At 30.6% G+C, this 19332-nt stretch overlaps 1 protein-coding gene across 1 annotated transcript; it reads left to right on the forward strand.

Moving 5' to 3' along the window:
- Positions 1 to 1007: 1007 nt before the first annotated feature.
- LOC130810357 (ATPase 7, plasma membrane-type-like) lies at positions 1008 to 14901 on the forward strand. Its single transcript, XM_057676381.1, has 22 exons — positions 1008 to 1094; positions 2022 to 2104; positions 2489 to 2608; positions 2986 to 3084; positions 3689 to 3826; positions 4379 to 4513; positions 6463 to 6642; positions 6801 to 7007; positions 7554 to 7673; positions 7973 to 8092; positions 8681 to 8803; positions 8886 to 8990; positions 9640 to 9784; positions 9927 to 10094; positions 10500 to 10738; positions 10865 to 10897; positions 11584 to 11665; positions 12063 to 12223; positions 12641 to 12853; positions 13460 to 13642; positions 13889 to 14085; positions 14773 to 14901. The coding sequence occupies exons 2-22, from the start codon at positions 2051 to 2053 to the stop codon at positions 14831 to 14833; spliced, it is 2883 nt and encodes a 960-aa protein (XP_057532364.1). The 5' UTR covers positions 1008 to 1094; positions 2022 to 2050; the 3' UTR covers positions 14834 to 14901.
- The last annotated feature ends 4431 nt before the right edge of the window (positions 14902 to 19332 follow it).

Consider the following 19332-nt stretch of genomic DNA (forward strand, 5'->3'; position numbering starts at 1 on the left):
GCCAATAATGGACGTGCTCAACATAATTTTTAAAGTTGTTTTACATAGTTTCTGATAGCTTTGAGCTTTTAAATTAGGCAACACATAATGCTCATGGTAAATAGCATTTTAAGGTAGGTTTTACATAGTTTTTACTCAAAAGTTGTCATTTTTACGTATGACATGCAAGTGAAAGTTTTGCCAACAACTTTTGATCGACTAATTATTTAGGAGTGTTTTATAATTGGTTGTTGGTTGGTTAGTTAACCTGTTTAACTAGCTAGTTGCATTGGCTTTTTTGCTAGCTACAAACCATTTTGTTGAAGAGATTTTTGGTATAATTAGTTATTTGTTATTGGCTACATATCTTAGAAAATATAAGTCAAAAAGCACAAAACTGATGAAAAAGCTAAAGGTATGTTTTGCAAATAAAGTTAGTTAGAGCTTTTGGCTTGTTTGATCAGCTATAATTATTGGTCGATTTGCATTTTTTAATCTACTATTATGATGTTTAATATACACCTATTGTTGGTTGGTTGTTGGTTGTTGGTTGTTTATTTAAGAAAACGTGGGCCATAAAGCCAAAAGCAAAAATCATTAAAAAATAACTACATTTACCGAATATACCAATTAAATATATGTCTTTTGGAATTACGAAATCGGAATTCTAAGGGCATTTTAATAAATTTAGTATACATTTATTATTTAGTTAGTTTAATTCCTATTTCTAATTATACTTTTCAAAGCACCAAATAAGGATTTGTTCAATCTACATGAAAAGAGTGCCCCTTGACGTGGGTTTAGTGGGCCGGCTAATCTGTTACATTATCTTTCAAATTCTAATGATAGTTATTTTTATTTATTTATTTCAATTTTAATATTCCATATTCATATAATATAAAAAAAAATAGAAGTTGTGTAATTCAATAATAGTTGTGATTTGTTGATGAATGTTTCAAATTTATGGAGCATAAATATCTATCAATGTATTCCATCTCAAAAAAGAAAAATGTTTTTTTGAAGGGTGGGATTTAACTAATTCTCATCTTCTTTTAGGTTCATTTGCTTCATGTTTGTGCTAAGAAATTATTTTTCTTAGTATTTCTCAATTTCAGGTAAATTCTATCAATTTCTACTTTTCTGTATAATTCAATAATTTATTGTATCTTTATTGTTCTTCAAGAAATAAAAAATTTAAAGGGATGACATTTCACATTTGTAGTAAATAAATATTGCAAAGTATTGAATTACTGGAATACAATTGCATTTACATGTTACTCCCATTAAGTTTCTTTTTCGGTTACATTTGCTTTACAAATTCTTTGAGATTAATGGGAACTTAATTAATTTCCGTATTAGTTTTCCTAATAATGGGTGAGCTTTTAAATCATCAAAATTAAAGAAAAAAATGTATGTACTATAAATTTTATGAATATATATATATATATATATATATATATATATATATATATATATATATATATATATATATATATATATATATATACATACATACATACATACATACATACATATACATACATACATACATACATACATACATACATATATATATATATATATATATATATATATATATATATATATATATATATATATATATACATATATATATATATATATACATATATATATATATATATACATATATATATATATATATACATATATATATATATATATATACATATATATATACATATATATATACATATATATATATATATATATATATATATATATATATATATATATATATATATATATATATATATATATATATATATATTCTAACTTTTCTTGGTTTGTTGAAATACTTATTTGTCGATGCGCATTTAGAGATATTAAGACTCAAAATTTACTTTGAAAACTATGCAAAAAGTAAACGGGAAGAGCATTAGAAAACGGAGGGATTATATTTTATGACATATTATAGTAAAAGAGGCATTAATTTTTCTTTTAGATACATTTTCACTATTCATTTTTTATATTATACTTCATATTATAAAAAAAACTTGTAGGTAGAGAAAGTTCGGAAAATTAATCAATCATGGAGGAAAACAAATTGGTGCCCCCTCCTGAAGACATTCAACATGTTGATTTGGTACTAATTTACTCTTTCTGCTATTTTATCTATATAATTTGTCATATTTTATCAATAATGTTTTTAATTTTTTGTATATATTACTAGTTTACTACAATATAATTCAATGTAAATTAGGATTTTAAGCATTTTATATCATGTTAAAAAATGACATAAAAAGTTGAATTCAGTTATTTTTTGTGTTATGTCTAAACGTATTAAATTGAAGAAAAAATAAAAGATTTTCCGATTTTTCATAATGTTTAAGCTTAATTTTTCTAAATCAGACATAAAAAGGCGAATTGGGTGATTTTATTTGTTAATGTTGAAGTTTTTAAATTTGCTACTAAATATTTTAGATTAATTATATGTTAAAATTTTGTTTTGTGTGCATTATAAATGTAGGGAAAAGTACCCATGGAAGAAGTATTTGATACTCTTAGATGTACAAAAAAAGGGTTAAGTACCCAAGAGGCTGAACAAAGACTATCAGTTTATGGACCCAACAAACTTGAGGAGAAAAAGGTTAGTTTCCAAAAGGAATTAATATAATAAAACCCTAAATAAAAAAATAAAAATACTTCTCACAAAAACTTTGACGAGACGGTATTATTATGAGACCGTCAATTTAGATCTGTCCAATTTGTGCGTGTAACAACATTTTAATTTTCTGGGCATTTATCAATTTTGACCTTAAAGGTGTCAATTTTGAAAATTAATACCTTTAAAATTGAAATTGAAAAATGTCCAGAAAATTAAAAAAAATGCTCAAATTGTTTCATTTGCAAATTGGATCGGCTCAAATTGACAGTCTCATTATGAGGCCGTCTCGTCCAAGACCAACTGAACACTTATCGGTTATTATAGCAATTTGAGCTTAATAATATTTATTGCTTTTATAGGAAAATAAAATATTAAAATTTTTGGGATTTATGTGGAATCCTTTATCATGGGTTATGGAAGCTGCTGCACTTATGGCGATTGCACTTGCTCATGGAGGGGTAATATCTATCTCCACTTTCTTTTTTATAAATTCATTATTATTAATTTTTCATTTACTTTGATATACTTCTTTGTTATTTTGTGTTATCAAATTTTGTTTTAAAATGAGTTATTGCATTTACAAAAAAATCAAAAATAAAAAAAAGTAAATTACCTTTCAAACTCGAGCATTGTCCTTCTTACTTTTTTTGTCCTTATTTAGCCTCATAATTATTTTAGTATGTTCCATTATATTTGTCTCATTACTATTTTAAATATGACCGGCCTATCATGCCTTACTTAAAAATACAATTTACTTTTGTTTTATATAATAAAACCCATAATTACCACTATTAAAGGACATACCCACAAATGATTAGAGGAGCAATAACAATGAACTTGTTAGGTAATAGTGAATTAGTTGGTAATCTTAAGGAAATTAGTATAATTCATTAATCAAGGGTGGAATGCATTGATTTAGTAAAACATAAATGAAGTGCGTGCACTTGTGTCTCCGTTAATATGCTGGCATTCACAATAAGTCCAGCCTAATTTAACAAATTTACATTATTCTTTGATTTAGTAAAAAAAAAACTTAAGAAAATATAATGTTAAATAAAACAGGGAAAAGGTCCAGATTATCCAGATTTTATAGGAATCATAGTATTGCTGCTCATAAATTCAACAATCAGTTACATTGAAGAAAATAATGCCGGAAACGCAGCTGCAGCTCTTATGGCTCGTTTGGCCCCAAAAGCTAAGGTATCACTATATTTTTATTAATATAAATATATTTATGATTTATTTTCCTTATTTCCAAATGACTAAAAATTTATAAATTATTTATTTTGGATTATAATTAATTATACTAAAATGACTCATTAACTGATACACACTTTATATTCATGTGACTTAAGATACCATTTGTTATTTATATATCAAGTGTCAATCGAAAACTACTTTTTGATTACACTAAGATCATGTTCAGTTTATCACTAAAAATTATTAATCAGTTTTAATCTATAACAATTAGTTACGATAAGTAAAAATCAGTTTTGATCAATAAAAATCACTTTTAATCAGTAAAAATTAATTTTAAATCAATAAAAATCAGGTAAACTAAATAGGCCTAATAAAAATAATTACATATGTGTATTCAGAACATATTATAATACGTATGATTTTTATATGGTTTCTACATTGAAAAATGATCTTAATATCTTGATAGTGAAAATTTTAATTGTAATTTTCAATAAATGTAGTTGTAAATTAATAATTTAGGTAAATAATATTAAATTTTAAAAAAATGAGTAGGTCCTAAGAGATGGGAGGTGGGAAGAAATGGATGCATCATTGTTAGTGCCAGGAGATATTGTAAGCATAAAACTTGGAGACATTATTCCAGCTGATGCACGTCTTCTTGATGGTGATCCTCTCAAAATTGACCAGGTTTATTATCCTTAATTACACCTTCCTTTTTTATTATTTTATTTATTTCTCAATCATTCGTGCTATGCGATAAATATGATCTAAAATAGTCAATAAGATATACTAGTACACAAACTCGTGCAATGCATGAAGTTTATAAATATCGAAATACCTATAAATATAAATTTTAAGAAAATGCAATTGTATAATATAGTTATCAAATTATAATATTAATAAAATTATGTAAAAGTTGAGATAAGTTTTTATAACATTATTATTGCTTGATTGAATAACTAATTATTGATAATATATTCTCCCCAAAAAGTGCTAATTTTGTGAAATAAACAATTTGTAAAAAAAAATGTGTTGAAATTGTTATGCTTTCAAACTTAAAATCCACTAATTCACTCATTCTGAATAAAATTAAAACACATGACAGAATTATTAGAACATTTTATTTGTCATGATATAGTATTGTATGATTGAAATATTGAATGATTGTATGATTTTGTCTAATAAATTTTTTTGAAAACTTACCTTTAATACTCAAAATCATAATTAATGTAATAAAATCTTTTGAATATCATACAATTACATTTTAAGCTGTAAAAATGTTTCATTTGCCAAAATTCTATAAAATAGTCATATGAAAATTTTCAGTTCTTTTATAGTATTGTATGAGTACTCCCTCAGCTTCTTAAAAAATTTCCACAACTATAAACAATATAAAAATATTAAAATAAAGTTAATGGAAGATATGCAGGGATTATAAGCATTATTAAAATATTAAAATGAAAATGAATAATGTTAATGTTGTTCAAAATTTATGATATAAATAGAAAGATTATTTATGGAAACAATAAATGGAAAAACCTAAAACAACAACAGCTGCTCTTGGACGAAACGACCTCATAATGAGACCGTCAATTTGAGACGGGCCAATTCACACGTGTAACAACGTAGGCAATTTTTTTTTTCATTTTCTTGGCATTTTTTAATTTTGATCTTAAAGATATTAATTTTGACCTTAAAGGTATCAATTTTCAAAATTAATAAATGCCCAAAAAATTTAAATGTTATTACACGCGTGAATTGAGCATATCCAAATTGATTATATATACCTTCCTTTTTTATTATTTTATTTATTTCTTATAATCGGACCCTCTCGTCTAAGTTTTTTGAAATAATAAATGGAAATAACCTTAAGCAACGAACGAAGGAATTGATTATTGTACACTTGTACTCATAATGAAAGACCATGGCTTAATATGTCGATTTTAATATGATGTTTTGGATCGGATAGTTTTGGGGTTTATTTATATTTGATCAGCATGTCGATCTATTTTGAGTTAAAGTTGGGCTATTACAGGTTGAGATTATGCAAGTTTTTTTTTTTTTTTTTTAATAGTTGTTTATAATCTGTTCATTTATATATTGACTTATTGAGTGTGTTTGGTAAACAACTGATAGCTAATAGCTGATACTCGTAGTTGATGAAATTGGCTGATTTAACCATTGATTTTGAAATCACTGCTATGATAACAGCTTATTCAAAAGCAGCTTATTCATAATAATAAAAATTGTTTTAACCAACTAATTTATCAAACAATGTCATTGAATGGTTTGACTACCCAACCCTTTAATTGTATTAAAATAAACTAAAATTAACTAATAAGCTATTTTGCCAAACAACTCCTTATAATGATAGCGACAGTGGATATGCAAATCATTTTACATTAGGAGTACTAATTTTGATTTTCGATCAAGTAAAATTTAGCCCATGATTAAAAAAGATCAATTTAAAATTTAAATATCATTTCATAGCAGTTGTACACTTTTATATCTAATCTAATTGCTATTTTATTCATTTTTACGTGAAAGTTTTTTAATTAAAATATAGCAATCTGACTAAATGGAATGATTAGCTTTTTCATAACTAATATTGTAAGTCTTTCTAAAAAATGTATCAGTCAGCACTTACAGGAGAATCACTCCCAGTGACGAGGGATCCAGGGAGTGAAGTCTACTCAGGTTCAACATGTAAGCAAGGTGAGATTGAAGCTGTTGTTATCGCCACCGGCGTCAATACCTTCTTCGGCAAGGCTGCTCATCTTGTAGAAAATACTACTCATATTGGTCATTTCCAAAAGGTTGGTAATTTTGAGATAGTTTGTTTAAATTTCCATGAGAAATTTTAAATTGAACAAATAATTCATTGTAAATTATAAATTTTAATTATAAAACTATAAATAATGAATTTAAGAACGAAAAAATTTAAAATTTTACTCCATTTTAATTTTATTCACAGGTTTTGACGGCAATTGGGAACTTTTGTATATGTTCAATAGCAATAGGAATGATCATTGAAATATTAGTAATCTACGGCCTGCATCAAAGGCCATATCGTGTTGGTGTAGACAATCTTCTTGTCTTGCTTATTGGTGGCATTCCTATTGCCATGCCCACTGTTCTTTCTGTCACTATGGCTATTGGCTCACATCGCTTGTCTTCTCAGGTTATTTTTTACCTTTAATACTCCCTCCTAATTCATCTAAAATGTTTTTATGCACTCTATTCAATACACTTATTTGATACTTAGTATATCGAGTTATGCATAATGAAAATTATAAAAAGTTGATATTAACAATCTTTACATCAAACAAATCAAATAAGATCTCACATGACTATATTTTAACTTATAAATTAATAAAAAATGCAATTTAAGAGTGATAGATGAATAGCATCCCAAAAGTAAATGGGACATTGTAGATGAATAGGAGGGAGTATTAATTAAATGGTTTTTACCTAGGCAGAATTTCAAAAAGTTAAACATACGACATCATCTAAAAAAATTAATTAATAAGAAGAAAAGTTAAACATACGACATCATCTGAAAAAATTAATTAATAAGAAGAAAAGTTAAACATACGACATCATCTGAAAAAATTAATTAATAAGAAGTGTGCAAATGATTTAGACTTAGCAATATAAGTTGTTAGTAGTTAAATGAAGTCTAAACATTAATAAGAAGTTTAAAGATGATGATCTTTATATGATGCAGGGTGCAATAACAAAGAGAATGACTGCAATTGAGGAAATGGCTGGTATGGATGTGCTTTGCAGTGACAAAACTGGCACATTGACACTAAACAAGCTCACTGTTGATAAAAGTTTGATCGAGGTTACATAATTAATTGCTTTTTATTTCCGTTTTTCACAACTATAATATTAAGTTCAGGAACCATGATTCAATTGGAAATCTAACAATTTAACAATTCATAATGTTGCGTGTAGGAACCATAATTCAATTGGAAATCTAAAATTAACTTAAATTTAGTATTTATCAAATTAAAAAGTTCAAATTTAGAGTTAATTTAATTGCACCCTTTATTAATATCGAAAATTTAAAAATGACTATTCAAACCTTAGTATCCTCAAATCCTCATTTATTATTTATAATTAAATATTTGTTTATTGCAGGTATTTGCCAAAGGAGTTGATAAGGATATGGTTGTGCTAATGGGTGCAAGAGCATCAAGGTTAGAAAACCAAGATGCTATTGATACTGCTATTGTATCGATGTTGTCTGACCCTAAGCAGGTATATATTCTATGAAATGTAATAATTACTAGAACTTAACACCAGAGCGTGAACAAAAATACACAAATTATTTTTAGGTCAAATTTATTTTAGTGTATAACTTTTGATATTTTAGGCCTAAAACAAATAACTAAATTAAAGCAAAAATAATACTCCCTCCTATTCAGTTAATGTGTCTCATTTCCTTTTATGGTCAAGTCACCTTAATTGTCCCATTTTTATTTTTGGTATGGGTTTTTGACTTTTATGCCCTTAGTAACTTTATCTTATTTTCAATTATACCCTCCATTACCCATACTAATTTTCCTCCCTTACATTAAAAAACCCATAATACCACTCTCTTTCCTACTCTTAGGATCCCACTTTTGACTCTCCTTAAAATCCGTGAAAAGTCAAATGGGACTCCTAAGGTGAATAGGAGGGAATATACACTTACAAAAATTAACATTTCAGCTTCGCCTCTATTAAACATTATTATAATCCCAAATAGTTCGGCCTAACTGATCAACTCTAAATTAAAAGAATAAATATTAACTAACTGAAACAAAATTTTGATAAAAAATTTGTTATTTGGTGCATGTAAAAAAGGCAAGAGAGGGAATCAAAGAGGTTCATTTCCTTCCATTCAATCCAACTGATAAAAGAACAGCATTAACTTTCATTGATGAAGCCGGTAGAATGCACAGAGTTAGTAAAGGTGCACCAGAACAGGTATACATTGTCTCAGAATCAAAACCAACCTTTGTTTAGAGTGTCTTTTACCTTATTTACCATGTTGTATTTGATCGTACAGATTCTAGAGTTGTCGCATAACAAGTCATCAATCGAACGTAGAGTTCATTCAGTGATCGATAGTTATGCTGATCGCGGCCTGAGGTCCCTTGGTGTTGCTCGCCAGGTAGCCAAAAATTCGTAGTTTTTTTTAGCATTGATTCATGTAAAGTTGTTAAAATCGGAATTCTATTTGAAATTGGGAATCGTTCAAACCTGTAGAATTGAATTGTAGGATCGTAAAATTCTACAAATAAACTTAAATTTGCTCTCTAATCATAATTATTCACCTCAAAAGTTTAAGTTTATTAATTAAAGTTTCATTCACTTCATTTTTTAAAATGAATAGAAAACTATTTAATAATTAGATTAAATCTTCATACCAGTGAACAAGTTTATTTTTAAAAAATTATGTTGATGGATCATTAGATCATAAGAAAAATTAATGAACGATGGTACATAAAAAAAATTAAGAATAAATTCGTAGAATTGAATCATTAAATCATAGGATCGTAGAATCGTGTTATGATTCTACCTCTACAAATTTTGTTTTGATCAAAATCGTAAGATTCTACCAACTTACGATTTTACCTACAATTCGAATCACTCGTTTGTTTTTGAATCGTAAAATCGTAAAATTATAGATTAGAATTGTGATTTTAATAACGATGGATTCAGGATCTATTCGGCAAATAGCTGATAAGTCCGATTATTTTTGTTCGGTCATTTATGTATAGTTTTTATCTAGTCACAATATGTTTTGTACACTCCTACAGGAAGTGCCAGAGGGTACCATAGAGAGCGCAGGGGGTCCTTGGGAATTTGTTGCTCTTCTCCCACTTTTCGACCCCCCTCGCCATGACAGTGCAGAAACCATTAAACGAGCTCTCGATCTTGGTGTCAGCGTTAAGATGATTACAGGTTATTTTTCAAAATCAAATTTCTCGTTGAATTTGTGCATAGTTATTTTACTTTATTTATTCTCGGCACTTTTAACTTTTATTTTTTGACCTCACGCTATCAATAACAAAAAAAAATAGTTGGGTTTTTGAACATACATCAGGTGATCAACTTGCAATAGCAAAAGAAACAGGAAGAAGACTAGGAATGGGAACAAACATGTACCCATCATCCTCTCTTCTAGGGGACAACAAAGATGATCACAATCCCGATATGCCACCAGTCGACGAACTCATCGAAAATGCAGATGGTTTTGCGGGTGTCTTTCCTGGTACACTCATCAACATGTCTTATCTTATAAGTCAACAAATATCATTTCGGAAGTTATTAATAATATGTTTGAATAACAAATTAGGAGAGAAAATAAAGGAAAGGAAGGAAGGAAAAGGAAGAGGAGGGGTAAGGAGAGAGTACACCTTGTTGGTTTAGAAGGGAAGGGAATAACAAAAAGGAAAATGATTGCTTTTCCTCAAAATCTTTCCGTTTTAGGAGATGTTATATTCTTAACAAAATTTTCACGTCTTCCCTCTAAACCCCTCCCCTCCAAATCTCCCATACCTTTTTTATTATCCAAATAAGAGATTTTTAATCCTTTAGATCCCTCCCCTTTTTGTTCTTTCTATTTTTCTCTATCCAAACACAGTGTTAATTTAAAATCATATCGGGTAAACTATAGAACACAAGTACAAGATTGTGCAAAGATTACAAGAGAGAAAGCATATAGTCGGGATGACTGGAGACGGAGTAAATGATGCACCAGCATTGAAGAGGGCAGACATTGGTATAGCAGTTGATGATTCAACAGATGCAGCAAGAAGTGCATCAGATATTGTTTTGACTGAGCCTGGACTTAGTGTTATTATTAGTGCTGTTCTTACTAGCCGTTCTATTTTTCAAAGAATGAAAAATTATACGGTAATATTTATTTATATTTAATTCTTTTTTTATTATTACTAAGAAATTAAAGTTTTGAATTAGGATTATGTGAAATATATGTGTCATAACAGGAATACTGATGATCGGTTTATTGTGTTTCTACAGATATATGCAGTGTCCATAACTATTCGTATAGTGGTAAGTATTGTCAAATTTATGCCAGCAAATATTCAAATGAAAATAAGGAAAAACATTTTAACATTTTCATACTGAAGTAATTGTTGACTTTTGGTTTTTGGTTGACTTAGTGTATGTGTCGGTAAATAATTGTAAACAGTATTTCTACAAGGGTAAGAAGCTAGTGACGTATTAGTTTCGAATTCGTTTGACTTATTATGTCGTAATAGAAATTATCAGCTCTAATTTTATTGTTGTAAGAACCAAATCATCAAGTGGTGAGTTTGATCACCTTATAAGCCAATCTTTAGCTTCCCTTGATAAAGGAAGTGAAGAGGAAGGCATTGGACTTGGTTTGTCAAGTGAAGGAATTACGAGGAAGAAAGATGGGCAGCAAGGTAAGGCTGCTACACGACCAAGAGGCTGCTCGTTCGAGCAGTTAAAGGCCCTCTTTGCTCGAATGAGTAAGGTGCGCTTGTTCGTGCAAAGTAGGACAGACCTCAGGTCTGATGCTGTTACGCGTGTTTTTTGTTTGATAATTTTAGTGTTCGAAACATGTGTAGGTAGAGTGCAAGAAAGCAAAAAGAGTTGTTGAGCCTTTAAGAGAACAAATTATAAGAAAAGTTTCTTATATCACTATTCATCTACTTTCTCTTTAATTACATGTCGAATGTTGAGAACTAATATTGTTGTACATCTGTTGGCAGTTGGGATTTATGCTGTTATGTGTAATTTGGAAATTCGATTTTCCACCTTTCATGGTCTTGGTCATTGCTATTCTTAATGATGGTAAGTAAATTAATTATACAATCCCAAAAAAATAAGTTATAGCATAGGCATCAACTTAATCAAAAGTTTAACCTTATGGTTAAGGCCCTAGATATAATATTTATTCTAACACGACTCATCACTTGAGAGCCTTTGGAGCTAGAGTGTGGATGCAGACTCACCATACCTGGTGCAAAATACTCCACCTAAATTTAAGGAGTAGTTGAGGGAGTAATTGAGATTCAAACTCGTAACCTTATTGTCATGCTGACTCTAATATCATGTCAAGAAATCAGCTCAACTAAAAAGTTAAACTTATGGTTTGAGGCCTCAAGATATGTTATATACTCTAACAATAGTTTTTTTTATTGCATATAGTATAATCTAATCAATCAATGATTTAAAATACTTAATTTAGGTACCATAATGACAATATCGAAAGACAGAGTAAAACCATCACCAGTACCAGATCGGTGGAACCTAAAAGAAATATTTAGCACTGGGATTATTCTTGGTACCTACCTTGCTGTCATGACTGTAGTTTTTTACTGGGCAGCTTACGACACTAGCTTCTTTGCGGTATATATACTCTTTTTTTACTAGTATTAACAAAAAAACAGTGGTTATAATAATGTGTCGATTACAGCCTTAAAATTTAGGATTTTTTTAAATTTCAATTCAATGTTTATTTTTTGCGATTACAACTCAAGATATGTTATATACTCTGACAAAGTATTAAAGTCTATAGTGTTTAGGCCAAATCACATAATTCCAATCACTTACCCTAAACTTTCAACCACTTAAATGGTCGAATTATGTGATTGGAACAGAATGATATAGACTTTAATACTTTAGTAACTTTAATTTGCAAAAAAAATAAATATTAAAGCTTTAATTCACAAAAATTCAAACTTTGTGACCGTAAATTACAAAATTATTCTCAATTTTAATATTAACAATAAAAAATGGATGTTGTTTAATGTGTTGTTGGAGCAGAAAAAGTTTGGAGTAAGAGATTTGAATCAGTACAAACATAACATGTTAGACCCAGAAGTAGTGAAAGATCTAAAGGAAAGAATGGCATCAGCTGTTTACCTTCAAGTTAGCATTATAAGTCAAGCACTTATATTTGTTACTCGTGCTCGTGGTTGGTCTTTCACCGAAAGACCTGGTTTTCTCCTTGTTTTTGCTTTTCTTATTGCTCAATTGGTAATCACTATTGCCACCCTCCTTATTTTTTTTTTAATAATTTGCCAATTTTAGTCTTTAAGTTCAGCACTTTCGCCAATTACAGTCTCAATGTTTATTTTTTGCGAATTACAGCCACCAAAATATCAAAATTTACAAGTTCAAGCCAAAAACACAGAACTCCGACCACTTAACGTAAAGTTCCGACCACCAGAATGGTCGGAATTCTGTAATTTGACCTGAACATGTAAACTTTAATACTTTGGTGGCTATTATTCGCAAAAGATAAACATTAAGGTTGTAATTCGCAAAAGTGCTAAACTTTAAAGCTGTAATTCCAAATTATTATATTTTTTATTTACTTTTTGCGAATTATAGTTACAATGTTTTTTTTCAAATTACAGCCACCAGAATATCAATGTTTACAGCGTTTAGTCATAGTATTTCGACTATATAATATAAAATTCCGATCAATAAAATGATCGAAATCCTGTGATTTGGCCTGAATGCTAGACATTAATACTATGATGGTTATAATTCGTAAAAATTATAATTAAAGTTGTAATTCGCAAAACACTTAAACCTCTATAAATTTGTATTTGCTAATTTTGTAAATATGTAATGCAGATTGCAACCATAATTTCAGCATTAGTTAACTCGGATTTGGCTGGAATAAGATCAATTGGATGGGGTTGGACAGGGGTGATATGGCTGTACAACATTGTTACTTACATGTTCCTTGATCCTATAAAGTTTGCTGTTCGATATGCTCTTAGTGGAAGAGCATGGCGCAAAATGTTCAATGATAGGGTATTATTCAAATACTACATTTGCTAAATAATTTTAATCATTAATGCACATATTTAATCAATAATAAGACAGGAATGTTATAAGTGCATTTTCACGATCTTTACGAGTTTAGTTCTATATGATAATTATATCAGATTGAAATATATGTTAGTAAACTATAGGGATAATTTATCAAATATTAGTATTGCTTTACATTCGTTTTCTTTTAGTTCTTTTTCTAAGACAATGTTGCATTGTTGGGTGTAGATTGCGTTCACGGATAAGAAGGCCTTTGGAAGGGAAGAAAGAGAGGCGGCATGGGCAGCCGAAAGATGGACACGACGCGTTGGCGTCCCTGGTGTGAGGAAGTCTATTGATATGAAAGGTTTATTTAGTGAGAGAAATTCATTCAGAGATCTCAACATTATGGCTGAAGAGGCTAAACGAAGAGCTGAGATTGCCAGGTTTATAACATTAATTGATACTCCTAAGATTAATATATTAATATACTAATTAAGTGTGCTAACAACTATTGATTTAGGTTAATAGATATCAAAATGAGAATAAGAAATCTAAAGTAATATTACTGAGACTCAAATCCTTATGTCAAATACTTATGTCATCGTGTTCGACTAGACATAAGGCTAACCACATATGTTCGAGTATCTAATCAATTGATTTTATGAAAAATTGTTAAGTTTTTAGCTTAAATTAAAGTGTGACATGTGCTAAGGTAAAATCACTACTTCAATAGAATTAAAAAGGTAAAATAACATAGAATCAATATAGTTTTAAAATCAAAAGACTTTAATAATCTCTGACAGACCTAGTAACAGCAGTAATTCTATAAGTTAATATACATAGTATAATTCAATTTTTAAAATTATGTATTGTGTAACCGTTTTCTTGTCGGGATTGATTTGGTGTCTAAATGTCTTTTATTTAATGAAAATTTTGTGTCTTGCGGTGGTCTTGATTATAACAAATTTCTATTTATTATATATATATATATATATATATATATATATATATATATATATATATATATATATATATATATATATATATATATATATTAATTATTGATTATTGATAAAATCATAATAGTCTTGTCTTTTAATTGTTTTCTACACGGGTGGTGGCATTTACAGGCTAAGAGAGCGTCAAGGTGGAGTAGCACAAGGTGAAATCAGCTCAAGTAATTCAATTTAATGTGGCTAGACTAGTGGTTAAACGTTCCTCTTCAAGCTTACACGTATCTCTAATGAATGAATGAACCATACAAGCAAAAATTCATTTAACTTAATTAGTTTATTATTATTATTATTATTATTATTATTATTATTATTATTATTATTATTACTCTTTTAAGTGTGTATCATTTAATTAATTATTTATTCCTCAAATATAGTATGGTTTTTGAATGATTTTCGCCTTAAGATCAAAGGGTTTTGATTACTTTAGTACTCAGTTTATGTTACTATTAAAAATTTTACTGGGAGTAATAAGAGAAGACAAAGGAAACTAATCGGTAAACAAACGTGCGGATGAAATGATAGTTTTTTGTTGATGAAATTAGAGATGACGGGCAGGTAAAATTATACGGGTTTTACACTGCATTCGCCTAAATTAGGGTGGGTTTGAATATGATTTTGGTTGGGGTAGTGGGTGTGTATAGGTATAAAAAGTTTTATTCGTCATGGACAATAGGTAGGTGGTAAGCATGAGGTCTTACCCGCTCCATACGCACCCGCCCCACCAAATACATGAGTACGTAGTGGCCCTAGTGGGTGGCTACATATGCCTTTTGCATGTTCACACAATCTCAATAGACCTTTGCTTGCTATAGTGGACTAAGGAGTCATCCAAAGCGCTTCAACACAGAAATCCAACATACAACTATTAGCGTAAACCGAAGTGTTACGTCTAACATAATAGACAAATTAGTCTGCACCAACATCTATACAGGTTTCATTAATATACTACTCCCTCCGTTCTTTTATGTTTTTCCACCTTATTATAACGGGTAGTTTTATATATTTGTCCACTTTATAATACTTTCTATTTTTGGAAATTTGTTTTTCCTAATATACACTCATAACCCCTCCCATTTTTCTTATTAGACCCGGTATATTCTCATTTGAACCGCCCCTTCATTATTACCCCTCAATTGTTGTCTCTCTGATCTCTTTTTTCCTCACTCTCTCTCTCTCTCTCTCTTCAAACTCGCCATTTTTATGGCTTCTTTAAACCATTGCCCCCTGTTAATCCCTTAACTGTAGTTCATTTTTATTAAACTAAAATAAAGATCGGCTTTTTCTCTACATTTGGAGGTAAGTTTCATAATTTTTTGCCCTAATCTCCAAAATCAGCCCCCTGTTCTTCAACCGCCATTGACGTTTCTTCAAAGCTTTGTTTTTAGTTCATTGTTATTATTCTTGAAGCTTTAATTTTTTGAGATGGAAAACAATGAATCTATGAGTGATTCTTTAATTCCTTTGTTTCTTTACGATGGTCTCTGTGATTATGGAGAATTTTGTTCTTGTTCCTTTCATGGGCGTTCACATTCGTATGCAAATGAAATTTTAAGGTGGTCCAAAAAGGATCTTAAGGCATATGACATAAATTTCTCGTTTCCATAAATTTCTTATGGTTCTATGATGATAACCGTATTTTTGAGCAATCCATTTGAATGTACCATGAGGAAGTGATTCATTAACTTTTAGTGACAACATTTCCTGGAAAATAAGATGCCTTAACTCATTGCTGAGTCTTGGCTTATGATGATCTTGTTGCTGTGGTTCTTGTTCTTCCATGTTCTGTGGTTCTTCTTCTGATTCTGAACTGAATTATGGATCGCATTTGATCCAAAGTACCAAGCCTCCTGTTGCTCATCTTCAATTCCTGAAGTCATTGAAGGGCAAAGATGCACTGATTTTTTTCAAAAACTGTTAAGGCTACTATTTTTAAAGAGTTTGTGGACTGTTTTTTTTTTGAAGCATTTGATCTTCACTTCCGATTCTGGTTTTTTGAAGCTACTGATCATTTGATGCTTCTGAATTTTGTTTGAGGTACCGTGATTTGGTGAAGGAACTGAATGTTGTTTGGGTTACTGTTTTGTTTTTATAATTCTGATGAAGTTGTTGTTTTTATACTCATCATCAACAGATTAACCATAATCTAATCTTTTCCTTTTTTTCTTACAATAATTCCATCTATTGATGAACCATTAATAATCTCAACTTTTGAATCATTTAACGAAGAATGTTGTTGCTCAATTATTAACTTGTAATTGTAGGTCAACTCTTTAAAAATAAAAGGAAAAATACAAACAAATATTAAAAATACTAAAAATTAAAAGTAAAATTAAAAAATTAAAAGGAAAATCACCTCCTTCCCTTTCTTTTCCCCTTCCCTTTCTCACCGACTGCAAACCCTCCAAGTTTAGTCACCACCGTACACTCCTCCTTCCCTATCGCCGCACCGCCCTCCACAAGTATTTATAATAGAGAAAATTTGCAAGCACAAGAAACATAGTCGTTTAAGAGTGGTGAAAGGTATTTGTAGACTAAAAGTCGTGTAGTTATATGTTGAGTGGTGAATGTTGATGATATGATACTATCACCGTATCCCTAAAGACTAAACTAAAGAATGTATTGAGTAGAAGCTTAATATAGCAAAACAGACTTATCCTTTAAAAAAATAGTGAAAGATGTACAGATCACATACAGCAAAATGCATTAGCTAACATCAAGCAGTAGAACTTCAAGCAAGCTTCTTCTTCAGCTTTAATGGAGGACTTTGTCTTTTGTTAATGAAGAACGTGAAGATTTGATGATTTCTGGAGTTTTGTTTTTGAAAAGATATTGTTTTTCTCTCTTTCTTTCATTACATAGGGGCATATTCAATATATACATGTATAATGTAACTGACTCGAGATAACTGCCTAATAACTGCCTAATAACTGCCTAATAACTGACTAAGGATAACTGCCTAATAACTGACTTAGGATAACTGCCTATTGCATAAACTGCCTAATGTAACTGTAAAATGTATAAACTGCTGCTTTTCAATACTCCCCCTCAAGTTAGGTCGTGGGGTCACCGATGCCTAACTTGCATAGAGTGCTGTTAAAGACCTGTGATGAAACTGCTTTTGTGAGAATGTCGGCTAGTTGGTCTTTAGATCTGATGAAGGGAAGACGGATGACCTTGCTTTCTAGTTTCTCCTTGATAAAGTGTCGATCGATCTCTACATGTTTCGTTCGATCATGTTGGACTGGATTTTCGGAGATTCTTATTGCTGCTTTGTTATCACAATATAGAAGGCTGGCCTTTGTCTGATGAAAGCCTAGCTCTCCTAGAAGTTTCCTAATCCATAGAATCTCTGTAACTCCTTTTGCTATCCCTCTAAATTCTGCTTCAGCACTGGACAGGGCAACCACCTTCTGTTTCTTACTCTTCCAGGTGACTAGATTACCCCCTACAAGAGTGAAGTATCCTGAAGTAGACTTCCTGTCGTCCCGGTCACCAGCCCAATCTACATCTGTGTAACCAATAAGATCAAGATTATCATTCTTTGAGTAGAGGACTCCTTTAATACTAATTCCCTTTAAGTATCTCAGGATCCTCAGGACCGCTGCCATGTGCTCCACTTGAGGTTGATGCATGAACTTGCTTACAATCCCTACTGCGTAAGCAATATCTGGTCTCGTGTGGGATAAGTAAATCAACTTTCCCACTATCCGTCTATAGCGATCTTGGTCTGCCGCTTTTGCCCCTTCAACAATTTGTAGACCATGATTAGCCACCATAGGTGTATCCGCTGGCTTGCAGTCTAACATGCCTGTTTCTGCTAAGAGGTCTAAGATGTACTTTCTCTGATTGATGAATATCCCCTTCCTTGACCTTAAAACTTCTATTCCTAGGAAGTATTTCAGTTGTCCCAAATCCTTCATCTCAAACTCTTGGAATAATTTGCTCCTGAGACGGTCAATTTCCTTGGGGTTGTTTCCGGTAATCACTATATCATCTACATAAATCACGAGGCATGTAATTTGTTTTCCACTTCTCCTGAGAAATAGGGTATGATCTGAGTTGCTCTGTTTGTAGCCAAATCTCTTCATTGCTGTAGTGAATCTACCGAACCACGCTCTAGGGGATTGTGTCAAGCCATATAGTGCTCTTTTAAGTCGACACCCCTCTCCTTGGCTATACTCATCCGAATACCCGGGTGGTGGCTTCATGTATACCTCTTCTTCAATCTCTCCATGTAGGAAGGCGTTTTTTACATCAAATTGAAACAGAGGCCACTCTTTATTTGCTGCTACGGAGAATAGGACTCGAATGGTGTCGATTTTAGCCACAGTTGAGAAGGTTTCTGAGTAGTCTACCCCGTAAGTCTGTGTGTACCCTTTAGCAACAAGCCTTGCTTTATACCTCTCAATGGTTCCATCAGCATGATATTTGACTGAGAAAACCCATTTACATCCAACCGTCTTCTTATCACCTGGTAATTTGCACTTCTCCCACGTTCCGTTTTTCTGGAGAGCCATGATCTCTTCGTCCATAGCTTGCTTCCACTTTGGTTCTTGAAGGGCTTCTTCAATGGTGTTCGGAATGGTACTGGAATAAAGGGATGCATTAAAGGCAACAGCTGTCTGTGAAAGATGTTCATCATCTGGTCTACCAACAGGATATCGGGATCTCTGG

The sequence above is a fragment of the Amaranthus tricolor genome, chromosome 4 (genome assembly GCF_026212465.1).
Source record: "Amaranthus tricolor cultivar Red isolate AtriRed21 chromosome 4, ASM2621246v1, whole genome shotgun sequence".
Lineage (NCBI taxonomy): Eukaryota > Viridiplantae > Streptophyta > Magnoliopsida > Caryophyllales > Amaranthaceae > Amaranthus > Amaranthus tricolor.